The sequence below is a fragment of the Ictalurus furcatus genome, chromosome 9 (assembly GCF_023375685.1).
Source record: "Ictalurus furcatus strain D&B chromosome 9, Billie_1.0, whole genome shotgun sequence".
Taxonomy (NCBI): domain Eukaryota; kingdom Metazoa; phylum Chordata; class Actinopteri; order Siluriformes; family Ictaluridae; genus Ictalurus; species Ictalurus furcatus.
In genome coordinates this window covers 24018037-24042958 of record NC_071263.1, presented here as the reverse complement: position 1 = coordinate 24042958, position 24922 = coordinate 24018037, and the positions used below count along the sequence as shown (strand labels likewise).

At 36.5% G+C, this 24922-nt stretch overlaps 1 protein-coding gene across 1 annotated transcript in view; it reads left to right on the top strand.

The window, feature by feature from the left end:
* alk (ALK receptor tyrosine kinase) overlaps positions 1-24922 on the top strand; it is a 226464-nt gene that overhangs the window by 167575 nt on the left and 33967 nt on the right. The window contains exons 4-9 of the mRNA XM_053632582.1: positions 6403-6528; positions 10342-10476; positions 11043-11143; positions 13858-14024; positions 15641-15735; positions 22362-22460. Coding sequence (XP_053488557.1) covers positions 6403-6528; positions 10342-10476; positions 11043-11143; positions 13858-14024; positions 15641-15735; positions 22362-22460 — 723 coding nt within the window. The remainder of the gene's footprint in view (positions 1-6402; positions 6529-10341; positions 10477-11042; positions 11144-13857; positions 14025-15640; positions 15736-22361; positions 22461-24922) is intronic.

The window sequence follows — 24922 nt, the reverse complement described above, 5'->3', positions numbered from 1 at the left end:
CATTAAAAACAAATAAAGTTAATGTTTTGGAATGGTCAAATCAGAGTTCTGACATTAATTCAATAGAAATGTTGTTGAAGCAAGCAGTTCATGTGAGGAAACCCACCATCACGCCAGAGTTGAACCTGTTCTGTACTGAGGAATGGGTTAAAATTCTAATATGCAGGACTGATCAACAGTTACCAGAAACATTTAGTTGTAGTTACTGCTGAACAAATGAGTCACACCTATACTGACAGCAAAAGTTCATATACTTTTGCCATTAACAAATATGCAATATTGGATTCCATTCAATTCAATTCAGTTTTATGCATATAGCACTTTTAACACTGGACATTGTCCCAAAGCAGCTTTACAGAAATATATAAATTCAGGATAGGGCGCACGGTGGCTTAGTGGTTAGCCTCACACCGCCAGGGTTGGGGTTCGATTCCCGCGGCTCTGTGTGTGCGGAGTTTGCATGTTCTCCCCATGCTGCGGGGGTTTACTCCGGTTTCCTCCCCCAGTCCAAAGACATGCATGGTAGGCTGATTGGTGTGTCTAAAGTGTCCGTAGTGTATGAATGGGTGTGTGAATGTGTGTGTGATTGTGTGCCCTGCAATGGACTAATACTACATGGTCAAATAGTGCAGTTGTGTAACCAGGCAAATTCATAAAATTTTTACATTTACATTTATTCATTTAACAGACGCTTTTATCCAAAGCAACTTACAAATGAGTGTATTTTATAATCAATGAGAAATTTTACTGGGAGCCAATGCAGTGTGGATAAGATAGGGGTGATGTGGTCATATCTTCTGGTTCTAGTAAGAACTCTTGCAGCTGCATTCTGTTTATGCACCTACTGGAACAATAATCCAAGCTAGAGGTGACGAAAGCATTAATAACATTTTTCTGCATCTTGTAGTGACATTATATTTCTTATTTTAGCAATATTTCTGAGATGAAAGAAGGCTATCCTAGTAATATCTACATGAGCGTCAAATGAAAGACAAGTCAATAATCACACCAAGGTCTTTTAATGTTGAACATGATGAAACAGAAAGGCCATCAGCATTAATATGTGAGCAGAAAGCTTACTTCTAGCTGCATGTGGTCCTAGTAGAAGTACTTCTGTCTTATCAGAATTATGTAAGAGTAAGCCCATAAGCATCTGGTGTCTAATGTCCTTTACACATTCCTCAACTTTATTAAGCTTGTGTCTGTCATCTGACTTTGCTAAAACATACAACTGTGTGTCTTCAGCATAACAGTGGAAGCTAATTCCATGTTTATAAATAATTTGACCCAGAGGTAGCAAATAATATAATGCAAAAAGTAGTGGGCCTAAAACAGAATCTTGTGGAACACCAAACTTTACCTCAGTATGCATAGAGAAGTCACCATTTATGTCTACAAACTGATAGTGATCAGAAGGTCAAGCAACACAAGCAAGAAGACACAACTCTGTGAGGCCAGTAGTAAGTCTACCACTAACTTCACACTAACTGTCCCTCAGTGGTGGAATGAACATCCAACCTCAATCTGGACAGCAGAATGTGTCACTATGTTCAAAAAAGAGCTAAAGACTCACCTCTTCCGTGAACACCTAACTAACCCCTAAAACGCCAACCCCACATTATCCTTTTTTTAAAAAAAACTTACTCTGGCACTTACACCTCTACTCTGTGCACTTTGCTTTTCTAGAACTCAATTAAAAGATCTTGTATGGGATCTCTACTTGTATTGTTCTCCACTTGATATATCACTTTGCTTGTATTTCCTCATTTGTAAGTCGTTTTGGATAAAAGCATCTGCTAAATGAATAAATGTAAATGTAAGTCATTTACCACTTTTACCACTTTAACCAGCTGTCTCTGTGCTAACATGAGGCCTAAATCTTGACTGATACATGTCATGAATGTTATTCATGAAATTAATAATATTCATGGACAATTGCCAAGGGTTGTGGTCAGTTGTTTCTTGTTTTTTTTTTTGCTTGTTTTGTATAAAGGGTTTAATGACTGCTAGATGAAATGATTTAGGTACATAGTCAGTGCTAAGTGCTCCTCCTCTGCCAGTTAAAAGGGGCTGATGTATACAACTGTACCCAGGAGGACTGGCTTCATTTAGTGCTATGCACTCATTTGGTTTAATCCATATTTCTGTTAAATACATTATATTAAACTCCTGATCAGTAATGTTTCATTAACAATAAGTGGATTATACGTAAGAGATTTCATATTTTTACAGTCCTAGCATCAGATCAAAGGTGCTGGCTGTGTATTCAGTATGATCTAATTTTATGTTAATTAGGTTACTAAAACAAACTTTCTGAAAACATGTACATTTTTGTTTAGCTCAGGGAGCAGATACAGTCTTGATATTGTGGAACCTAGGTGATGACTAAGTGCAGCTAGCAAATAGTCAGTTTAGCTTGCTTGTCTACTCCCTGGCCTTGGCTCTGGATTACCAACAATTAACTAGGCCTGTTATGAGACTGTATGCTATGCTGCAAGAAATGAGAGCAGCACCTTCCTGAGTTGGATGGACACCGTCCCGCCCTAACAGGCCAGCCTTGCCCTCAGGACTACTCCAATTATCTATAAAGCCCACATTGTTTTCGGAGCACCACCTGGACATCCAGCAGTTCAGAGACCATAGCCTGCTGTAATCTACATCGCCATGCCGCAGTGGGATGGGGCCAGAGCATACTACTGCATCGGACATGGCCTTCGCTAATTTACACACCTCTACAACATTACTCTTAGTAACGTCTGACTGCCGAAGGTGTATATCATTAGCTCCTACATGAATAAATATCTTTGAAAACCTGTGCCTGCATAAGACCCTAAGATTACCTGCACTGTCCGGCACCCTGGCTCCCAGTATACACATAACTAAAGCTGCTGGAGCCCCTGAAAGCCTAACTAATTTCATGTGCATTAAGATAGAGTCTCCTATAACTAGAGCTCTTTCAGGTTTCTCAGCAGGTGCTTCACTAAAGAGAGCAAACCTGTTGGACACATGAAGTGGAGAGGAGTGGTGCTCCCGTGGGCGAGCCTTAGTGTTAGCTTTGGCTTTGAGATTATGCCACCGAGTAGTCACCCATTCGCCCCGCTGTGAGGGCTTTAATGCCGGAGTTGGGAGATTGCTATCATTTTCATAAATAAATAAATGACCAAGTATAATATTTCTTGTCTCATTTGTTTAATTACATTTACATTTTTTGGCATTTGTCAGACACCCTCCTCCAGATAGACTTACATTTATCTCATTTATACAACTGAGCAGTTGAGGGTTAAGGGTCTTGCTCAAGTGCCCAACAGTGGCAACTTGGCAGTGCTGGGATTTTAACTCATGACGTTCTGATCAGTAGTCCAACATCTTAACCACTGAGATACCACTGCCATATTAATTGGGTTTTCTTTATATACTTTGAGGACTTTTGTGAAAATCTGATGACTTTTTAGGTCATATTTACGCAGAAATATAGGCAATTCTTGAGGGTTCATAAACTTTCGAGCACCACTGTAAGACGATCAGAGATACAGTGTGTGAGAATGTCTTTTAGAGAGATGAGAGAGATATGGTAAAAGAGAGAGAGAGAGAGAGAGAGAGAGAGAGAGAGAATGTGTGTATATTTGTGTGTGTCTGTGCGTGTGGGTGTGTGTGTGTGTGTGTGTGTGCAAGAAAGCATGTCAGAATACAGTGTTCAGCTTTTATGTCTACTTCTAATGAAATCTGTTATCATTTGGGTCAAGGGCACTTTGCTCTACTAGAGTGTCATGATAAAATAACTTCTCCATTTTTTTAGACTTATGGAAGAAAAAATTATCTGTGAGCTTGTGTTTCTTTTCTTTTTGGGGGGTTCCTGTTATCTCATTTAGTGGTAGATGAACCTGGGTATGAGTGCGGTTCATTTTTACAGCTACAGACGGCTGGCTAGCATTTGCATAGATATGCAAAACACCGGCTCTGTCTCATTGTGCTCACTGATGCTATCTGTTTCCAAAGCACATAAATCCCGGTCCTTCGCTTTACCTGTCTGGTTCACTGTGCACAGTTTTCTTATTGTGTTGGATTTCGCATGGCTAACGTACCATATGCAAAAATTTCAAAAGATAAAATAAAAGTTCTGTCCTGTAAAAAGATTCTCTGTCTGGTAATGCTGTATAATTAATACAACTTTATCACTGTTACCTTTAAAGTCTGTCTCACCTTCACATAAATGTGGTAGGTTCTGTAGTATATGGTGTATAGTACAGGGAAGGTTTCACAGTTCTCTCTCTCTCTCTCTCTCTCTCTCTGCCATTACTTAGTTGCGAACACTTGGCAAGCATCCTGTCATCTGTGGCTATAAAGAACCAGTGACTTTGCCTTTAAGTGCTTTTATGTTCCATTTCAGTGGTGTTTCAGCTTAAGATAATGGCCGTGTATACAGAGGCTTTTACCAATGGCATCTGATTTATGTTTTGACTAAGATGCTATTGAAGCGTCAGAGAAAGCCTCTACATTTCTTACACTTGTTTTCTCATCACCTGCTTTACAAGCAGTTACAAAAGCAAAATAGTGTCTTTCACTATTTTAAAGTCCATAACTTTTTTCAATGAATTTTTTTTTATATTAAATATGGCTTATTTGTCTTGTGATTTATCATGAGTTATAAGGTTCTCAACTGATTTTCCCCAATATGTATTTATTTATTACGTATTTATTTAATTCACTGATCTAATTGTATACCTATATACATTTATTTACTCAAATACTATCCCTTGCTCTCCACTTATACTGGTGCTGTCACGTAATGTAGGTTGGGACGGATGCAAATTTGGACAAAAATTTTTTGGACAAATCCAAATCGTGAAACATAGGTGTAGTCAAACAGGCAAATGGTCAAGCAATCGGCAAACAGGCATAAACGAGGCAAAATGAGGACAAGAACAGGATCAAAACTATGGCACAGAAACAAGGTACAAAAGCTTGGCACGATGATAACACTTACGCAATACTTTGTACCGAACAAAGCGATACGATGGGTTGAAATACCAAACGAAATCAAGGGTGAAATTCAAAACAACTGAGTACAATGCGGGATAACGAAAACAACCAATAGCAATACACGGGTGGAGACAGGATATAAACCAATACAAAATACACGTGTCAAAAGTAAACAAAGTCAATGTCACTGAAAAACTCAGAAGTGCGTGCTCACGCTTTGAGCTTCGCTTCGGATGCTACATTCTCAAGCACTTGCGTGAGGAGAAATCGTGATAAGCCTTGGTAAGAAGGCTGTGAAAAAGCTGTGTCTTTATTGTTTACTGCTCTCATGGATATCAAACAACTGCAAACACAGCACAGGTTTATCAAAAACAAAACTTTGTTAAATATAGGTGTGCAACAATAAGAGGCACCCCTATTAATTCATATGAGAAAAATATATTTGAAGAATATTCCCATTGATATTTTACATGTTTTAGTACACATGGGTGACTAGGAACAGGACATCATTCAACCATGACTTCCTGTTTCACAGGGGTATAAATATGAGGTAACACATAGACCAAATTCCCTTAGTCATTCATAACAATGGGTAAGATCAAAGAATATAGCTGTGATGTGCGGCAAAAAGTTGTTGAGCTTCACAAAATAGGAAGTGGCTATAAGAAAATAGCACAAGGATTGAATATGGCAATTTCCACCGTCAGGGCAATAATTTAGAAGTTCCATTCAACTGGATTTGTTATGAATCAACCTGTTATTGGATGTGTGTCTATGTTGTCTCAGCGCACTGTGAAGGGGATGGTTCGAGTGGCCAAAAAATATTCAAGAATCACAGCTGGAGAATTGCAGAAGTTAGTTGCATCTTGGGGTCAGAAAGTCTCCAAAACTACAATACGAAGTCAACTACATCACATATTTGGAAGGGTTTCAAGAAAAAAGCCTCTACTCTCATCCAAAAACAAACTCAAACATATATATATATATATATATATATATATATATATATATATATATATATATATATATATATATATATATATACACACATATACATACACACCATTTGGCCTTTGTATCTTGTACAAACATTGGCTGTCGCTTCTATTTCTGCAAAAAATTCCAGGCAGCCTTTATTACGTTGTGTGTTAGTTTGAGTTTAAATTTACTCTAAGAATCTCTGTGACATTTAATATCTTTCGAAATTATTTTTGCTGAAAAATGTTTTGCTGAACATTAATGAATACAAAAACTAAAAAAGTGTAAATAACCTAAAGATTACACAAATTAAATCAAATCAATTAGTTCAAATGTATCCCGCTGATGTAGACCACAAGAGCCATTTTGTAAAACCTTGTGTGTGTGTGTGTGTGTGTGTGTGTGTGCGCGTGTGCGTGTGCTTCTGTCTCTCTCACCATTCAGAGACCTCTCGAAACGTGACCTTTGAGGGCCGCTACCACTGCAGACAGGGTCAGGAGATCAGTCTGGAACGCCTGTGTGACTTCACTCCTGATTGTGCTCAAGGGGACGATGAAGGAGAGCCATGCCGTGAGTATTACAGCAATGCAAAGGGACAATGGCATATAGAGAGAGCACAGACAGTAGAGGGCAGAGAGCAGCAGATCTCTAATGAACATGCCATGGGTCATCCTTATAAACAACAAGACCTGGATGTTGTAGATGCAGCTACTTTGTATGAAGCACAGATCTTCACTCACACCTTCAGAGGAGAAATCTATTACCTTTTTTTTTATTTTTTTTTACCTCTGACAGTAACTGCCCTCTTTGTTCTTTCTCTCTCACTCTCCTTCTTTTGGCCAAGAATGAGCATACTACTCCTGTCTGCTTGTTTATTCTGGATTCTTGACACTTTTTTTTAAATCTATAGGCAAATTATAAATATGCATGAAAAATACTGCTTGCCACTAGTAAGTTATTCCAAAGGGTACAACTTTTAACATATATTTTGTTTGTAATGTAATATAAATGCATTGTTCCTTTAAAACTCTTTTAAAGGAAATATTTAGATCTTAAGTAGCCTTAAATGAGCTTTAATTTTATAGTCACTTTTTTTAAGTGAAGTATAAAATATACTATATGCACAGAAGATGTAACATTGAGAGTTCTTCCCCAGTACCAAGCAATAGTACAAATTTCAATATATCTATAAAATCTAAAAAAAAATAAAAATAAAAAAACAATAAATAAAATAACAATAATTCAAATAATAATAATAATAATAATAATAATAATACAATTATACTTATACTATACATAAATTATACTAATACTAAATACTACAAATTGTGAACCCAGCAGAAGTCTGATATGATAATATCCTAAACATGCCATGACAGATAACACATGCAATTAGCTATACTGGTAACATAATGCTGCTTCATTAGTAAACTACTATAACATGTTTATGACATGATGACATTGTATAATCACACATGAAAAATGCCGGTAACACTGTACAATACAGGTCCTTAATTAATGCTTAAATACTTAGTAACTTAGTATGTAGTTTCGTATTAATTACTACTCACTGTACTAAACTACTGCATTAACTAAAGTGATTAACTAATGATTTAGTACCTAATATTAAATAAGCATGTTTATAAAAGAGTAATAACTTCTTATCCAAATTTGAAGCACTGTTTTATCTACAGGTATCAGTTTCAGACACTGTCTTTACTTTATCACATTAAGCATTAAAGCAATAAATACTGATAATGAATTAATGTTACTATTATTCTTTGTTTCGCCATAAGAAAAGTATTAAAAATGTAATATATATATATATATATGAGACTGTATTTTAAAGATAATTTAGTAAAATCCAAATAAGCTTTACAGATCTTTATTGGAAAGGGATTAAACAATGTTTTTCATGCTTGTTGAATGAACCATAAACAATTATTGCACCTGTGGAACAGTTCTTAAGACACTAACAGTTTACAGGCGCTAGGCAATTAAGGTTACAGTTACAATAACTTAGGACACTAAAGAGTCCTTTCTACTGACTCTGAAAAACACCAAAAGAAAGATGCCTAGGCTTCCTGCTCACCTGTGTGAACATGCCATAGACCTGCTGCAGGGAGTCATGAGGACTGCAGTTGTAGCCAGAGCAATAAACTGCAATGTCTGTAATGTTAGCTGCCTCAGACAGTGCTACAGGTAGACAGGAAGGACAGCTGATGGTCCTTGCAGTGGAAAATTACCTGTAACCATGTGTCCGCCCAGACGTGATTGAGAACTTGCGAATACCTTGGTGGAAGAGTGGAGTAACATCTCACAGCAAGAACTGTTGCAGTCCATGAGGACGAGGTGCACTGAGGATTAGATGCACTTAAAGAAGCTGGTGGCCACACCAGATACTGTTTTTTTATATACAGTATCAAATAAATAATGTTCTTACGCTTACTACTATTATTTATGCGTTAATAAAGAAAATATTATAAAGTTCTATCGAAATGTCACAGTAAATGTAATCTAAGTCCCATTTTGTCTTTGGTGTCATTCCAAAAATTCTGCAATTTTCCAAAGCATCTTTTCCAATTCTAAGTCTGTTACAGATATACCATAGCCAGATCATGGTACAATGACTGCCTCTATGCAAGCCATTTTCTCTAGAGTTCTCTGTTCTATTTTGCACCATCTTTCTGTCAAACGTGTCAGTCATGTCAGGCACAATATAGCAACCTGCAGCATTCAGAACACTTGTAGATGTTTTTATGAGACCAAAAAAAAAAACAACCATAATACATCCAGGTATTACTTGCTGTTTGGATTTCATTTCTTTTTACTTAATAGTTGAATGTTTAGAGTGTGTATTGACTGGCTTTGAATCAATAATTCAAAAAAAGCAAAAAGCAAAAAAACATTTTCACCTGAGCCATTATGTTCACTTTGTATCTCTGTTGTAGATGTGTTTAACAGACCAGACCTCACCCATCACTGTGTGCAGAAGCTTTTAATATACAGTGGTAGCATATTTGATACACAGACACATTCAACCAATGACTGGAAATTTCAAAAATAATTTAATTGACATCTACCAACCTTTACACCCGTTTCTGCCAACTTATTCTGCCAGAAGAGACAATTTTCTCATAAACTCTTGTTTGCTCTAACATTGGCTCTTACATTGGCTAACAGTCACTTCTGATTCACATTAACAGTGTTGGATATTTATAAAACTCTTATATTTTGCTGCAAAATTATGTTTATTTCCTTTGTTTTTAAGTCATAGGAATCATGGGAGTTATGAATTTTATCTATAGAAAAGCTATAAGATAAAGCTTTGCTTTAATCTGATCACAACCTACAGCAAGACGGATTCCATATTATCACCCGTACTACGTGTGTTGTTCCAACAAGATGTTTAGTGTGTATATGTTTAGCACATGGGAAACCCTTCATGTTCTACTATATTTAGTTCTGGAAACTTTCCTTAACTGAAATCATTTTCTTTTTTGAATGAATCTCAATCATGAATAAGGGTCATTTAAACTTTTTTTTTTCTTCAGTGTATGCTATCACCTGTACAGGGTGTTCTTTGTTTTGATGATGACATGTCAGTGCAGATGAATTAAGTTTTGACATTTTGACAGCTTAATCAAATCCTGACATTCACTGCATCAGAAGAGCATACTTAGCTACAGTAGCAAGGTTTGAGACATCTTTAGGCAGACTATTTTTTTATTACTGCATGTGTTAAATTGGCTTTATTCATTTATTTATTGTTTATTTGTTTATTTGAAATAAGCTCGCTTAATTTAGCCAGCCAGGTCACTCCACGCTCACTAACACTATCCAAGTGTCACATATTCTTCCTAATTCAAGTGAATATGTAGTATTTAAGGCTTATGTGTGTACATGCAATATTTAAGCAGCCAGACAATCTATTGCAGAAATATTAGTTACTACAAAGAAAAAACTTTTTTTTTCTCTCCCTTGTTTGTTCATTTCTTTTTTCTTTTTTTAATGAAATGCATATCAATCCTAATAGCATTACACAAATCCACAAGGATTTCCTGATGGAGAGGATGGTTACTAATAGGGCTTTCTTTTTTTTCTCATTTCATCCTTCTTGCTTTACAACATAAAAAAAAGATCTTCATCTGCATGCCGTCTTTGTTGCCTCAGAGTTCCACACTTCTTCAAAAATGCAAGTGTCCAAAACACTTTCATCAAAGCGCACAGGCTCCTGTGCCTCAGGATCAAGCTGTTTTTTTTTTTTTTAAATTATTATTTAGTTTGTGCCAGTTTCCTGAGTTGCTCTGTTTTCTAGCCTCTTTTCTCATCTTGTCCTTTTCACCTGTCTCTCTGTGTGTCTCTGCATTCCTCTCCCTGCAGGTCAGTTTCTTAACGGAAGCTACTGCTCTTTTGAAGAGGACGACTGTGGATGGCAGATGGTGTCAAGTAAAAGTTTGTACAAAGGAGTCCATCTTTCTCTGCCTAAAAGACTTACAAACAGCTGTCCATCCTCGGGTAGGTTCATCAATGTTGAAGTTTCAATTACCAGGCTGCTCAACAACATGGTTACATACATTTATCATGGTAATGCCAATATATAATGATCATAAATTCATCTCCAACTTTTCCCCTTACCTCAAGGGATTACAATGAGTGTGTTTTGACATAATACATTCACAAGTGGATGCTTTCACTTTTTGCAATATAGCAATCGGCATGTAAACCAGATCTCATATCATCAGCACTTCTCTTTATTCATCATGTTATCAAGCTAAAATTTTAAAAATGAGTACAAAGATAACACACATATCTTACTTTTTACTTTACACTCTTGACATTGTGATGGTATAAAATTAGAGCCATGCCCCTGTATATATGTATGAGCTGTGTTGTGTTACTGCACGGTCACTGAGTCACTAAACTGAAGTGATTATACCTTGAAAATCTATCTATAAACGAGAATCCAGCACTCATGCCCACCACAGTCCTCTAGTATTTTTTATTTGCCATATTTAACTTAACTTCTTCCATGTCCAAGTTTTCAGATATGTTGTATATCTGGCTTTCTTGTTTCCTGACAGGTTCTGTTTTGGCTCTGGAAAGTCAATCCAAAGGCCAACGGGGGTCAGTAGCTGTGCGGAGTCCACTGTTCCTCTACCCCCTGCGCAACGCCCCATGCATGGTAAGAGAGCAGAAATTCTGCATTCAGGCCGCGAAGCCAAGCTTGCGCGCAGTGCGTCTGTGTGGCCAGCTTTATTTGGATCTCAGAGGAAATTATGTTAAGAGCATTTTTCATCAGGCCCTGTTTCATATTTCCAGCAAATGTATTCCACTCTCATTTGAGTACACAGGCAACAAAAGATGCGGCCATTAGTGAGGCACTGCATACTGATAAGAGTTTCAGATGCATACGAGGAGGGTTTGATCAGTAAAGGCAACAGGGGTGTGTGATTAATATGCCAACTTCCTTCCTGATAAAATGTCAGGGCTAAATCGAGACTAGTTGATTAATTGAATCTCCTCATAATATGGTGCGATGATATGCTTTTAATTCTGTTTTATGGTAATTCCTCCAAGTTATAATTCACTTTACTTTAAGGTATTGCAAAGCACTTTGCATATTCTATAGATCATTGTCCAAGGTCCAACCTTTTTTTATTAATTAAATGAAAAGTGTTATAATGAATACTGCCGACATTTGATCCAGGGTAGAGATTATCATTACACAATAATGCAATTAGATGCAATTTCAGTGTGCATTATAATGGCAAATTAACATGGCATTGTTAGGACAATACAATGGCGAAACAAACAAACAAATAAGATTAAGTTTAATTCAGTTTTAATTAAAGTCATATTTTTACACCAACATATAATATAACCCTCAAACAATGTATATGTTTTGAACTGAGGATCAAAAGTTTGTGGTTCTACCTAAAATTCACTAAACTTCACTACCTAAAATTCACTGAACTCAGGCAGAACCTTATAATTTCAAGGTCATGATATATATAGCGACTCTAGTATGCTATACATCATTCACATGTTATAATATATTTGTAAATTTTACCCATCATGCAATTGCCTGGAAGCAAACAAATAACAAGCAAAGCCAATCTCCAATCCCTGCCTTCTTCAAGAGGTTTGACTGGCAGTATTTTACATACTATTCTGAATGCAATGTACTCAAGTCCTTCAGTACAAAATACTTAATGAGGCAAAAGAGTAGAGAGAGAAAGACAGACAGAAAAAATAGACAGAGAGGGACAGACCTAGAGGTCAGCAAGTCCTAAATGGAAAAGACAGAAAGCAAGTCATGCAAAGGCGAAAAAGTCAAAAGAGATAGATAGTAAAGAAGTAAATGGGATCATGTAGAAATAGACACAGATAGATGTGGAGGACTCATCTGGCCAGAGATTTCTGATTGACAGCTCAAGATAGATGGGAGGCAAGGGCTCTTTGTTGTACATATGGAACCGAGAGCACGGTGCAAGCACAGCAGGGCATGACAGCAGCTTGGCTCCAGTCCCAGAGATGAGTAAGGGCTCTAGATGAGAACTTCTGTCTCACTCACCTTGTCTCGTACTCCCTGTCTGAGCACCAGAGCTGGAAAAACTTCACTTGCTCGAACAGCTGGCTGTGTCGCCCTCCACAGTGTGCCACTTCAAATGCTGGAGGAGGAGCAGTAACAGAGAATGTGGGCTTGATGTCACACTGCATTACCATGCTGGGGGAAATCACTAGTTAGGAAAGGATTATACACATTTCTACATTTTTTAATAAACCTAGTTTAAACATTAGGCTTGTTGTATGAGTGGGAAACAACGGATAATTATAATTAATATTGATGATAATAATAATAATAATACTAACAACAAAAACAACAATTCTTATTGTTATTATTATTATTATTATCATTATTATTATTATTATTATTATTATTATTATTATTAGTTGTAGTAGTAGTAGTAGTATAAAAACACATTAAAATCAGTAACCAAATTTATATTTTTTTCTGCTGGGTAAACAAACAAAAAAGCCTGCTCTTTCTCTCTACTTTACCTAAACACAAGCAACAGGGGAACAAATCTCCAAATAATAATTATTTAATATTAACACAATGCTAAATTTTAGAATGTTAGATTTAACTATTAGAAATGACAAAAACTGTCAAAGCTCAAAAGTACATCTACACACACACACACAAACACACACACACACACACACACACACACACACACACACACACACACCTATAAGAGGGGGTGCATGGTTGCTTAGTGGTTAGCATGTTTGCCTCGCACCTCCGGGGTTGGGGGTGGGAATCCCAACTCCACCCTGTGTGAATGGAGTTTACATGTTGTCTGCATGCTTCTGGGGTTTCCTCAGGGTACTCTGGTTTCCTCATCCACTGGCATTTCTAAATTTTCCATAGTGTGAATGTGTGTGCAGTTGTGCCCCGCAATGGGTTGGCACCCTGTCCAGGGTGTCCCCCACCTTGTGCCCCAAGTTCCCTGGGATAGGCTCCCCAAGCAGTACAAAAAATGGATGTATGTATGTTCCGTGTAGCAGAACAAAAGAGATGAAAGAATGTAATTGTCAGGGCCATAATGTGGCTTGTCCAAACTAGTTACGATGCACAAAAAACAAATGAAAGATGTAATAAGCAGTAGCATTCATTCAGAACTTTTTCCTGATCAGGGGGTTGGTGGATATGGAGCCTATCCCAGGAACATGGCTTGTAAAGTGGGAATACCTCCTGATTGGGACGCCAGTATATTGCAGGGCATCACACCCTACTACAAATAAAGAATGAAACAATCCAACCAGATGCCCTGTTTTAAATGTAAATACTGTATATCACAGATGCAGCACTGTGTGTTATGTGTGCTACAGGTACGTTTCCAGGTATGTGGAAGCCCAAATGGTCTTCTTTCTCTCTGGATCATCGAAAACAGCACAGGACCCGAGAGCCAAAGAAGTCTATGGAACTCCAGCAGTGAGACCAAACAGGACAAGGGATGGCAACTCGTCACTTTCCCACTGTTTGGATTAGTCGACTCGTAAGTATCTAGGTAGTAGATATATAACTGAATACAAATACATTGTTCGAATAGAACAAATAATGTGTAAAATATGGATTTATATCAAGATACGAAGACCAGCATTGATTTATTCACTGTTAATAACTTCCTGCTCAGGGTTGTGATGGTTTAAATTAGACTACAACTTTGTTTATATTTTTGAGAAATAGAACCAACTAAATTTGTTAGAAATTTTTTTGAGCAATAATAAGAATATGAATAGTGTGCCAGTGGGGAAAAAAAAGTCCCTCACACATTGACAGTTGACATCATAAACTAGAGTGATGTAGCTGAGGGTGAGGATCTGTCAAAAGCAGAATTCACACACCATGCTGACAGTCCTGGCATTTCTACCTTGCTTTGTTTTCCAGTGTTTTATATTGTTCCTGGGGGTGTAGTGATAGGATATTTGTTTAGTTTTTTTTTTTTTTAACTTCCTTGTACAGGCCACACCCACTTCAGGTTTAAATCTGGACATTTGGAGAACTGATCATATACAGATACATATAGCCTCCTATGTCCAAATTTATACCAAATATTTCATATACAACATATGAGAATGCTAGCTCTATCTGAACAAAAACAGGTGAAAAAACACAGTCACTACTCCATGCTGCATAAATGCATCAATGGTTTGCTGTTTACCAGCCTTTCAGAATGCACTGTTGTATAATTTGCATTCAGTTTTGTTCTAAACCCCATATTCACCCTAAAATCTTAATGAATCCCGCTGAGATCAGGCCTGTTCTTTGGTCTCGCTCCACCATATCATTCGCGCCTTTAAAAAAAGAGGGAGAGGGAAGAAAATAAATCAATGTACAGAACATTCACATTCAACTACACTTTCACTCCAATTAGCAATTGCACTTGACTTGCGAGACAGTAGAGCAGAGAGAAAAACAATGGGCCGATTCATCTCTGTGTGCTTGATTGGGCTCCTTCTAATGTTCGTGCTTTGCTAATGCCCATCCTCAGAGAATGATTAAGATTTCAGTTTTGGCCTTTTTCTTGTACTTTGGCCTCGTTTTTCTTCTTTCCACTTTTGCTTTTTTCATGAATTCTCTATCGTCTTTTTAAAAAATGGTGATGTTGCCCTTTAGCATATTATACGTGAAGCCCCCCAGATCAACTTCCAGCCAGGTTAGATATTAACTTCATGCTCAAATTAGAGCGACAGGAATTTTCAAGGTTGAATACAATTCTGATTTATAACCACAGGTGCTGCAGACATAATAGTCATTTTTAACCATTTTCAGCCCTGCTAAGCCTCTTATGTCTTATGTCTAATTGTTTTTGAGGACTGGCCAGATCAGAATCTGTCTGAGAGTTTGCTGCCTCTGAAGTGTACTTGCGGGCGATCAAATAATATCAGCTAGGCTCTGAACATAGTGCTACGCTGTTGGCTCAAATCATTTTATTCAGCCCTTGTAATCAGAGCAGCACTGGCTAGTAGTAGTAAGATATTTAGCTATCAGATTGATCACCTCCTTTGTTTGATATTGGATGATGTATTTCCTACAGCTATGATAGAAAGTGTTTAATGTAGAAACAAATAAGGAACTGGATTAACTCTCTTCTTCTTCTATCCTGTGTAGGTTCTATCTCCAGTTCACAGCAGACATTTCTTCTGGCTCTGAAGTGGCGTTTGCTGTGGATAACTTCACTCTTACTATGAACTGTTTCCTTGAAAGTGAGTCAACACTTTTTTTTCCCCCTCATATCTGTTTCCTGAGGGTAATTTGAGAAATAATGGTTCCTTTTTATATTTGAGTTGGGTATATTTATTTGGTTGGTTCGTTGTTTGGTTCATTGATTGATTTGTTGTTTACTTGTTTTTTCTTTGCTTCACAAACTTCCACTGTTTATTATTTAGTAAGTTGTTAGAGTAGGTAGAGTAGGTTAGGATAAATGGTACAGAGGATGGATGGAGGAATATGAATTTTATATATATATATATATATATATATATATATATATATATATATATATATATGTTCAAAACTTCTTTGCTGTTTTTAGCCTTTGAACTTACTGAGGGTCAAAACTTTGTGGTTCACTATCTTAAATCATCAAACTATGAACCTACCAAAATCCTGTTATCTATTGCCCCTAGTACCCTATCCCTCAGCAGATTATCTGAAATCTGATTATTTTTGGATTACTTCAAGGTCACATATGTAAATAAAGTCAAGAGAAAAGCAATATGATAGAAAAAAAATTTAGAGTTTATTTTAGAGCTTAAAATCATGTTCACTGATTGGATTTGTTATATAAATATAACCAAAATTTTAAAAAATAAAATAACATTTTTATATATAATCCGGTTTTACAAACAGAGGACAATTGTTTTTTTGTTTTTTGTTTTTGGGGGGGTTTTGACTTAACAGCGTTCAAAACAGTGTTACTCTGAATGCAGACTTTAATACACTGAAAAAGACACACAATTAGCATCACATAAAGATATTTAAATAAAATTGGTTTCACTCTGCCCATGTTTTACATTTTTCCTGACATTCTTTCGAATGTCCATGGAATAAAATAAAATACGAGATGCGTCGAGTGTAGACTCTGCCACCATTCACACATTTGAATGACCATGTAATACAAAGCAATGTGATAACATGAAATAAAAAATTACCTCATATGGACATGGGCATTGTTTCAACTCAGGGCAGCTGTCATTTGCTGCTATTGTAAACCAACTGTTTGAAGCTGTACACAACAGCGCTTCACCTTCACGTGTTCGCTGAGAGTAGGCTAATGGTTGAGAGGCAAGAATTTATCGTCAATATATATCCTGTTGATAATACCTGTTGCTAAAACTAAACATACTTATATTAAATGCATTGTGCACCCTACAGACTAATTTAGCAATAATGCAAATGCTACAAGCGACTGGCTCGGCAAGCACGCCGACACTGAGTTGTGAGCATTGAGTTCCTATTTGCAGCTGTGAACAGAATAATAATCATGCTGAACAGGACTTTTTGGAATCATTCAGAGGAGCCTCTGTCTGAATACGATGCAGCTGAGAGACGAAACAGAAGTGCGGCTCATTAACACAAAAGTGTTGCATTAAAAGACTAAGCCCATTTACATGTGCAATTCAAGTGAGCTCTGTGGAACGATCCATAAGCCAGCTTTCCTTCTCGGTCTGATTTTCAGAAGATAACAGCTTAAAACTAAATAAATAATATGTAAAAGGAATGGGAAGTCATTATAAGATTATAACACACCATTATTTTATATAGTCTCTTATTGTCTCTTCATGTTCTTATGTGTTATGGATATGTCAGATTTATGCATGCCAATGAGATTTGGGTTTATATTTAGTTGCGTAACAAGTGTTATAATATATTCCATCTAAATTTTTACATCTACAATCCAGCTGAAGTGTTTTTGGGGCCATTTACAGTAAGGATTTTTAAATTGAAGAATTCCATGCTGCAAGCTATAATACGGAAACATCAAACTACCACATTAGTTTGAGCATATCATCAGATTTGATATCAATCTTAGGAAGAAACTTCCAAGAGAGGCACCATTGTAATCATAATTTCTCATCACTGATGGGCGAGAACAGAGCATCGAGGGAAATGGATGACACTCAGTGTGAAATATTTCCCTTGCAGTTTGGATTAGATGGTATTTGCCAGCTTGCACTGATTTGACATGGCGGCACTGGGATGCCATCCATCGCTTGGGCTCGCGGATGGCTCCTTTTAATTCCAGCTATGTATGTATTGTGCCACAAATTAAATAGTTTGATGTGCCATATTTTACCCCTTGTCATTCAGCGAGAATGCTGTCAGAGTATCATTTGCGAAAGTTACATGTGTGTGTTATTAGCAAAAACGGACCAAGTCATGCTGCACATTATAAGCATGCCAAAATTTAGTGTTAGTAAGTAAGTAAGTAAGTAAAGCTTTATTTATATAGCACTTTTTTTTAAAACAATACAGAAGACATACAGTAGATACAATAAAATAAAATTAATAGTAAGAAATCAAATAAAATAAATAAAAGGCTAAGCAAATGAAATAGAAAAAATAAACGAATACAAATAAAATCAAGTAAGAAAAATCAGCTGGTTTGAGGAAAGGCCCCAGTGAACAAATGTGCTTTAAGATACTTTATAAAAGTGCTAATTGACTCAACAGCATGTAGGTTGTCAGGGAGAGAGTTCCACATTTTAGCCCATAGTGACTAAAGGCCGACTCCCACGTTTTCGGTACAACTAGCAGGTTGCAGTTGGATGACCTAAGTGATCTAGCAGGAGTATATTTAGTGATCATATTACAAAGGTTATCTAGGAGCACCACCATGAAGACATTTGAAAATTAATAACAGGATATTAAAATCTGATTGAAAACATGATTCTTCACTGTAGGACATGTCAGCATTCTTGCAGCTGCATTCTGAACCCTTTGTAAGTGTTTAATGGAGCTTTTCGGTAAGCCAACCAAAACACTGTTGCAGTAGTCAAGTGTAGATATAACAAATGCATGTATGAGTTTCTCTGTCTGTGGGGGAGAGAATAAATGCTGTTTTACAAAAATTGCTAATATGTTTTGTTTTGTTTTTTTTTAAACTGAGATCACTGTAAAACATGATCCCTAATTTCTTAATGCAGTCATAAGCCTTGAGAGACAAGGAGTCTAGATATGGCATAATTAACGTTTTCTGCGCATCATTTCTGATAATAAGTACCTCTGTCTTATCTTTATTTAGCTGCAGAAAGTTCTGTGACATCCACAAGTTTATGTTCTCTATGGGATAGAGTTTATGCTCTTTATGGGGTGTTGTGCCAAATGTCTATTAGTTCACTGTGTATGTGAAAGTGTGTATGTGTGCATCCTCTGAAATCCATCTCTCTCTTGTCTGCATTGTTCTCCAGCTCAAACAGATGGCTTCGGATTTGCTGTGTGGGTGTTTGCTTTTATTTTTTTCTCACCTTTTCACATAGCAGCAGGCTTTCTTTTATATTGGTTTTTATTAGTTTTGCTCTCATATGATGCTTTGGACAGGGAGCCATATCAATAATAAATGGAGGATGGAGGGCATAAGTGCCAACCACAAATGATAGCAAAGCTAACAAAAAGTAACCCGGAAAGGCCAAAATCCCTTTTTTGTCTCTAAGGGCCGAAGCATGACTGTTTAGCAGTTTTAGTGATGTCAAAACCCTTCATGGCAGCAATGCACAGCAATAGAGAAACATCTCATTAATGAATGACCAGAAGCAGAGTTCTATCTCTGGGTACCTAACAGCATGCATTAATGTGTCTGCAGTGGCCATTCCTGGTGTTTTGTGTTTTTTTAGCTGGAGAGACTGGAATTAGACCAACATGTACAGTATGGTATGTTGCTGGAGAGACTATGAGCCATATTCAAAGTCTGTGACCAAAAGTATAAAAGTTCAAAAGTTAGGTCAGTATGTTTGCAGGGAAGGTTACAGGTATTCAGAGACCGCTCATGCGGGTACTCAAGTTGGTTTTCTAGGCTAATCATTAATTACACAAAATTCCAGTGTGCAGTTCATGGCACTGAGGTTCCCAGGTTTCCTTTGTAACACAAGAGACAATAAAAAAAATAATACATCAATAAATACAATACAATATTACTAATACTATTGAATTCAAATGGTATTCCATATTTCTTAGTGTATTTACAGCCCGAAACATTATTTTTAGAGTGTCATATTGTGGTTAAATCACACACTAATTATTAGAATTACAAGAATTACACATAATAGAAAACAGACATGCATCTGTTTTTGGCATCCTACATGCATAATTCTTGCATAACTTCTGAATAGCACAGAATAGAAAGTTTGTAATTATGTCTTAAGTCTGAATACCGATGTACAACATTTTGGAATAACTTCTCACTACATGTGGATAAATAAGCTTTAAATATGGCGCAATATACAGATGAAGCAACAAAACTACATGCATAGGAATACATAGCAAGCAATGTCAATTTCAGCTGAAGTCGTATAAAAACTATTATCACAAAGATCATGAATAAATAGCAAGCTTTTATGTGTGTGTCCATACCAGTATTAGAATGAGCATGTTAATATAAACAATGCAGTCTGAATTATTGTCAGAGCTGTGCTGTTACCTTCTGGCCAATCAGAATCAAGAATTTAACAGAGCTATGGTATAATGAATAACAGTGCATGTATGCATTATTTAGTTTTGCAAAATGAAAATGGTCTGGACTAATAATATTAATAAAAAAATAATAAAAATCAGGTGTTTGTACCATTTTCTGATTTTTATGAAAAAAAGAAGAAGAAATAATTGAATGGATTTTATTGCACAATCCCATGGCTTTACATGCATGGCTTTTATATAATTTTAAATTCACACTTAGATTAAAATAAAATGTTGAAAGCACTCTTGTAAGTCTTTGTATGTCTGACCTCGCCATTAACTGGAATCTGTTGAATATGTTATATGAATTATAAAAGCTTTCCAAATGGCTTCTGTACCTCTTTTGTATCTCAATAGGCCGATAATGTAGAAAATGGACACGATTAAAATCCGGCTCACATTTCTTTCCACCTTAATTCTTGATGTTAAACTTGTACCATCTCAATAACTACAAAGTGATGCCTTGTTATATGTTTTAACAAAATATTACAAATTAGGATTCACCCCTTAAATTATAAACTTATTGTTTGCTTAGTCTTTGTATAGTTTGGCAAAACTGGCCATGTTCTCTGGGTGGGAGGGATGGTGTTATGCTCTCCCCTGTCATTCATATATGCAGAAGAGGTCAGTTGTCTGGCAAATGACAAAATTGGGAGGAAAATAGTGTTAAAAAAATATTTTAATCAAAATCCAGGCAAATTAATTATTTTATATTGCTTCCTACAGACTCCAGAACATTTGCTGGTTTCAACTATGAATACTGTAAGCGAACTAAAGGAAAATACAATGGGGCCCGAGATGATGCAGAGTTACTGTTACCAGCCCAGAGCTGATACACACACACACACACACATATATATATATATATATATATATATATATATATATATATATATATATATATATATATATGTGTGTGTGTGTGTGTGTGTGTGTGTGTGTGTGTGTGTGTATATATATATATATATATATATATATATATATATATATATATATATATATATATATATATATATGTATATGTATGTATATGTATGTATATGCATTTGTTTATTATTAGATGATTTCTAGCATCCACCATACAAGTTCCTGTGAGAGCTGGTTGTTACTACTAGAAAATATAATTGTATTGAAATAAATTTGAATTATACCTGGTCAAAATTAATCCGCACCTTCTGACCAATCAGATTCGTGATATTATGTTTAAAAAACATAATAACTGCCACTAATTGAGACAGAACCTTTTTTGAGAACAACATCTACATCTAAATGCATGGCCTGTTTGAATTAAGAATTAGGCCAGTGAAAGTCTGGGCCATACTCTTAACCAGTCACATGCTCCAGCACTGATGTCTCAAATGGGAGGCCTGATAATAGCTTTGGTGGCAGTGTGCACCATGAAAAGCTGTGAGCAGTAGGGAGCATGATGAACATGATGAATGATGCCAGCCAGGACTGGACTGGTGTGGGAGTTGCTTTCATGTGAGTGTTTTTTTTTTCCCCTTTTCTTTACGATGAGATTTTCCACACACTCCCAGTACTGTTAGTTGGACTATATTTGGGGTGAAGGGCTGATCTGTCTTCTGAGGAAGCTGGCAAATGGAACAATTGCTGGAGCTCATGTGGCTTGTCATGTAATTAAGAAACATGCAATTGTGTTCTCACCTTTTAAGTTAAGAACCAACCACCTGTGCTCTGTTTTCTCCTATATTTTTAGCTTTTGATTTTTCACACAGTGATAGAAGTTACAATAGATACCTAGCATGTCATATGATGACATCTAATAAATTCATATATGTACTTAGATAAAGTGTTCATCAGAAGGTGTTAGGCAATATCTGTCTTAGTGGATAATTTTATAACAAGGTTACATACTAGAAATTAATCCTTGTTATTTGATTCATGTACTTTGTACAGTTATTTGTGTTTGTACCTGCCTGTGATATTTTCTAGCAAATTTAGTTGGTTCACTGTAATGGCCTAATTTAAACCACAGTGACCCTGACCAGGCAGTTACTAAGGGTGAATGAATTAATTCAGTATGTGTTTTTGTTTGTTTGTTTTAATATTTTGTGCTTGTTTATTTATTTCGCATTCTATATATTAACTAGGACTTATATGTAATAGTAAGCATGAAATATCTTCATTTTCTTTTTAGCTAATGGAGAATTCCCACCAGTGGTTCCGACAAGTTTTACTCCAATGCCGTTCAGACCGACTAATCATGTGAAGACGACACCAGTAGTGCCTACAAACAGTGAGTCTCATCCTCTTCACTATGGACTATATATTTAGTAGTCTGTATTTAGACTCCTCTTACAGGCATGCTTAAACTGGGCAACCAAATCAAATTATTATAATTACTCACTCAAGACCAACAATTTCAAGGAAAAACACTTTAGTCAAAAAAACTAAAAAAAAAAAAAAAAAAACTAAACTAAGAAGGCAAATAATATTGCAAGAAATAGTAGCAATGGCAGAAAGAATAACATAATAACATAAATAATATTTGAAATATAAAATTTATGTTAAAAACTCGCATACGAATGAAATAAAAGTATGATAGTTAAAATTATATAATAAGAAAGTGTATGTAAAATAAAAGTAAGCCAACAATAATAGCTAGTTAAAAGCTAAACTGAAAAAAAAAAAAATACCTCATCACCTGAGCCCCAGTGTGAGACCGATTAAGTGGTCTATCCAGTCATGATCCTGATAGAGGTCAATGAGGGAGCCTCCAAGGTTCAATTTCAGCTAGAGGGTCACGGCACAGCCTACCAAGTCCTGATCATGACCAAGTCCGACAAGACGGCCCACCAAGCCATGTTCCAGTCTGAGGCTGACGACACGGCCCACCTAGCCATGTTCCAGTCAGAGGCCGCTGAGACGGGCAACCAAGCACTGCTCACACCTGAGCTGAGGCTGAGGAGATAAAACCCCAAATAAAAATAAGCTGTTTCTGTAGGATTTTCTTCACATCTCCTTGGTTTCATCCGACTGCTGAAGCCAGGGTCACAAAGAGCTTACAAAGCATGTACAGTATCTCACTTGTTGACAGGTATCGATCAGCAGAGAGGTTCTAAATGAATTTCCAAAACATTAGATGTACCATGGAACACCATGAAGGCCATCATCAACAAGTGAAAAAATTCAGGTACACAGTGACATCACCAAGAACATGACATCTCTCCAAAATACACAAAAGAACTAGACAAAAACCTAACAGGGAGGCTGCCAACTGTCACGGATTTCCCCTCGGCAGTTTGCGCTTCTGGGTTTTCATTGACTGTTTATTTTTGACACGTTTGTTTTGGTTTCTGTCCTGACTCCGCCCCTGTTATGTTATTGGCTCTTTTCTTATATTTAAACCTCTGTGTGTCTTTGTTCTGGATGAAGTATGGTGTGTTTCTGTGTTTTCCGCCAGACCCGTACCAAGCCTTTGATCCTTGTTCTGCGTTTCATGGTTTTGATCCTGTTTTGTCCTCGCATTTCTCGATTCTTGTCTAAGCCCAGTTTATGTTGTTTGCCGATTGCCTGACCCACTCGTCTGTTTTGTGACCATGATATTGCCCTACATTTTGGATTTGAACAACGTTTTTGAATGATCTAGCTAGAGGCCAGACCTGAATCCAACTAAAATTCTGTGGGGTGACCTAAAGCAGGCTGTGCACAGGACATGCCCTTACAATTTGATGGATCTAGAATGTTTTTGTAAGAAAGAGTGGGAAAAAATACTATACAAGTTAAGATAAAAAAATACAAGTTAAGATGTGCCACGCTGATAGACTTTTACCCAAAACGGCTGAGTGCTGTAATAAAATCAAAAGGTGCTTTAATAAAGTATTAGTTTAGGAGTGTGCAAACTTAGGCAACTAGGTTATTGTAAGTTGTTTTTCCCCCCTTTTTTCCCTAAAATATTTTCTGATTGTTTTTCACTTTATTTGTATACTTTGCAATTTCACATTAAAGTTGGGGAAAGATCTGACATGATTTATCTTAGATGCGTTTTTTTACTTCACAAAAACCTGCCATTTTAACAGGGGTGTGTAGACTTTTTATATCCACTGTACAACAGACTGCTTCATTTAGTTGTAAAGTGTTTTCACAGTTACTCTGATGCAACACACAAAATGTTTTGGTGTGTCAGCTTAGAAAATAACAGAAGTATTAGTTTTGGGAATATAGTGGTACAACATACTATCATAATCATTTTATTTATCTGGTATGCTCTGTCACAGTCAGTTAAATACCGACATAGGCATAATGGTAAATACAAAGCTAGCAAACTAATAAGCTGTATTAGCTTGTACACATAGTAAATAAATTTGCTAAAGAGAATGATCACTTTGCACATTTTTCATATAGCTATGAACTGTAATATAGCCATGAACTCAAAGTCAAATAGTTAAAATGCATAGTGGGATGCACCAGGACGATAGCTCAGGTTGCATAGTTGGATATTCATGCCAATTACATCATCTGTGCATTTTTGACTTACTGGAAATATTCATTTTATTTCTGTGTACTCTGTATTGCATTTGGGAAGCAATTAATAGTGTGCTATGGTTTCAACAGAAGGAATGAGAGAAAGGGGGAAGGTGTGTCAGTGTTTTTATTGCTAGACTGCTTTGTTACATTTCACCTCACAGACCGGAGAGAGCTCTAAAAATCTCATTCTACCTGCATACTAAACCCCACATGTGTAATAGAGGTTTTCTT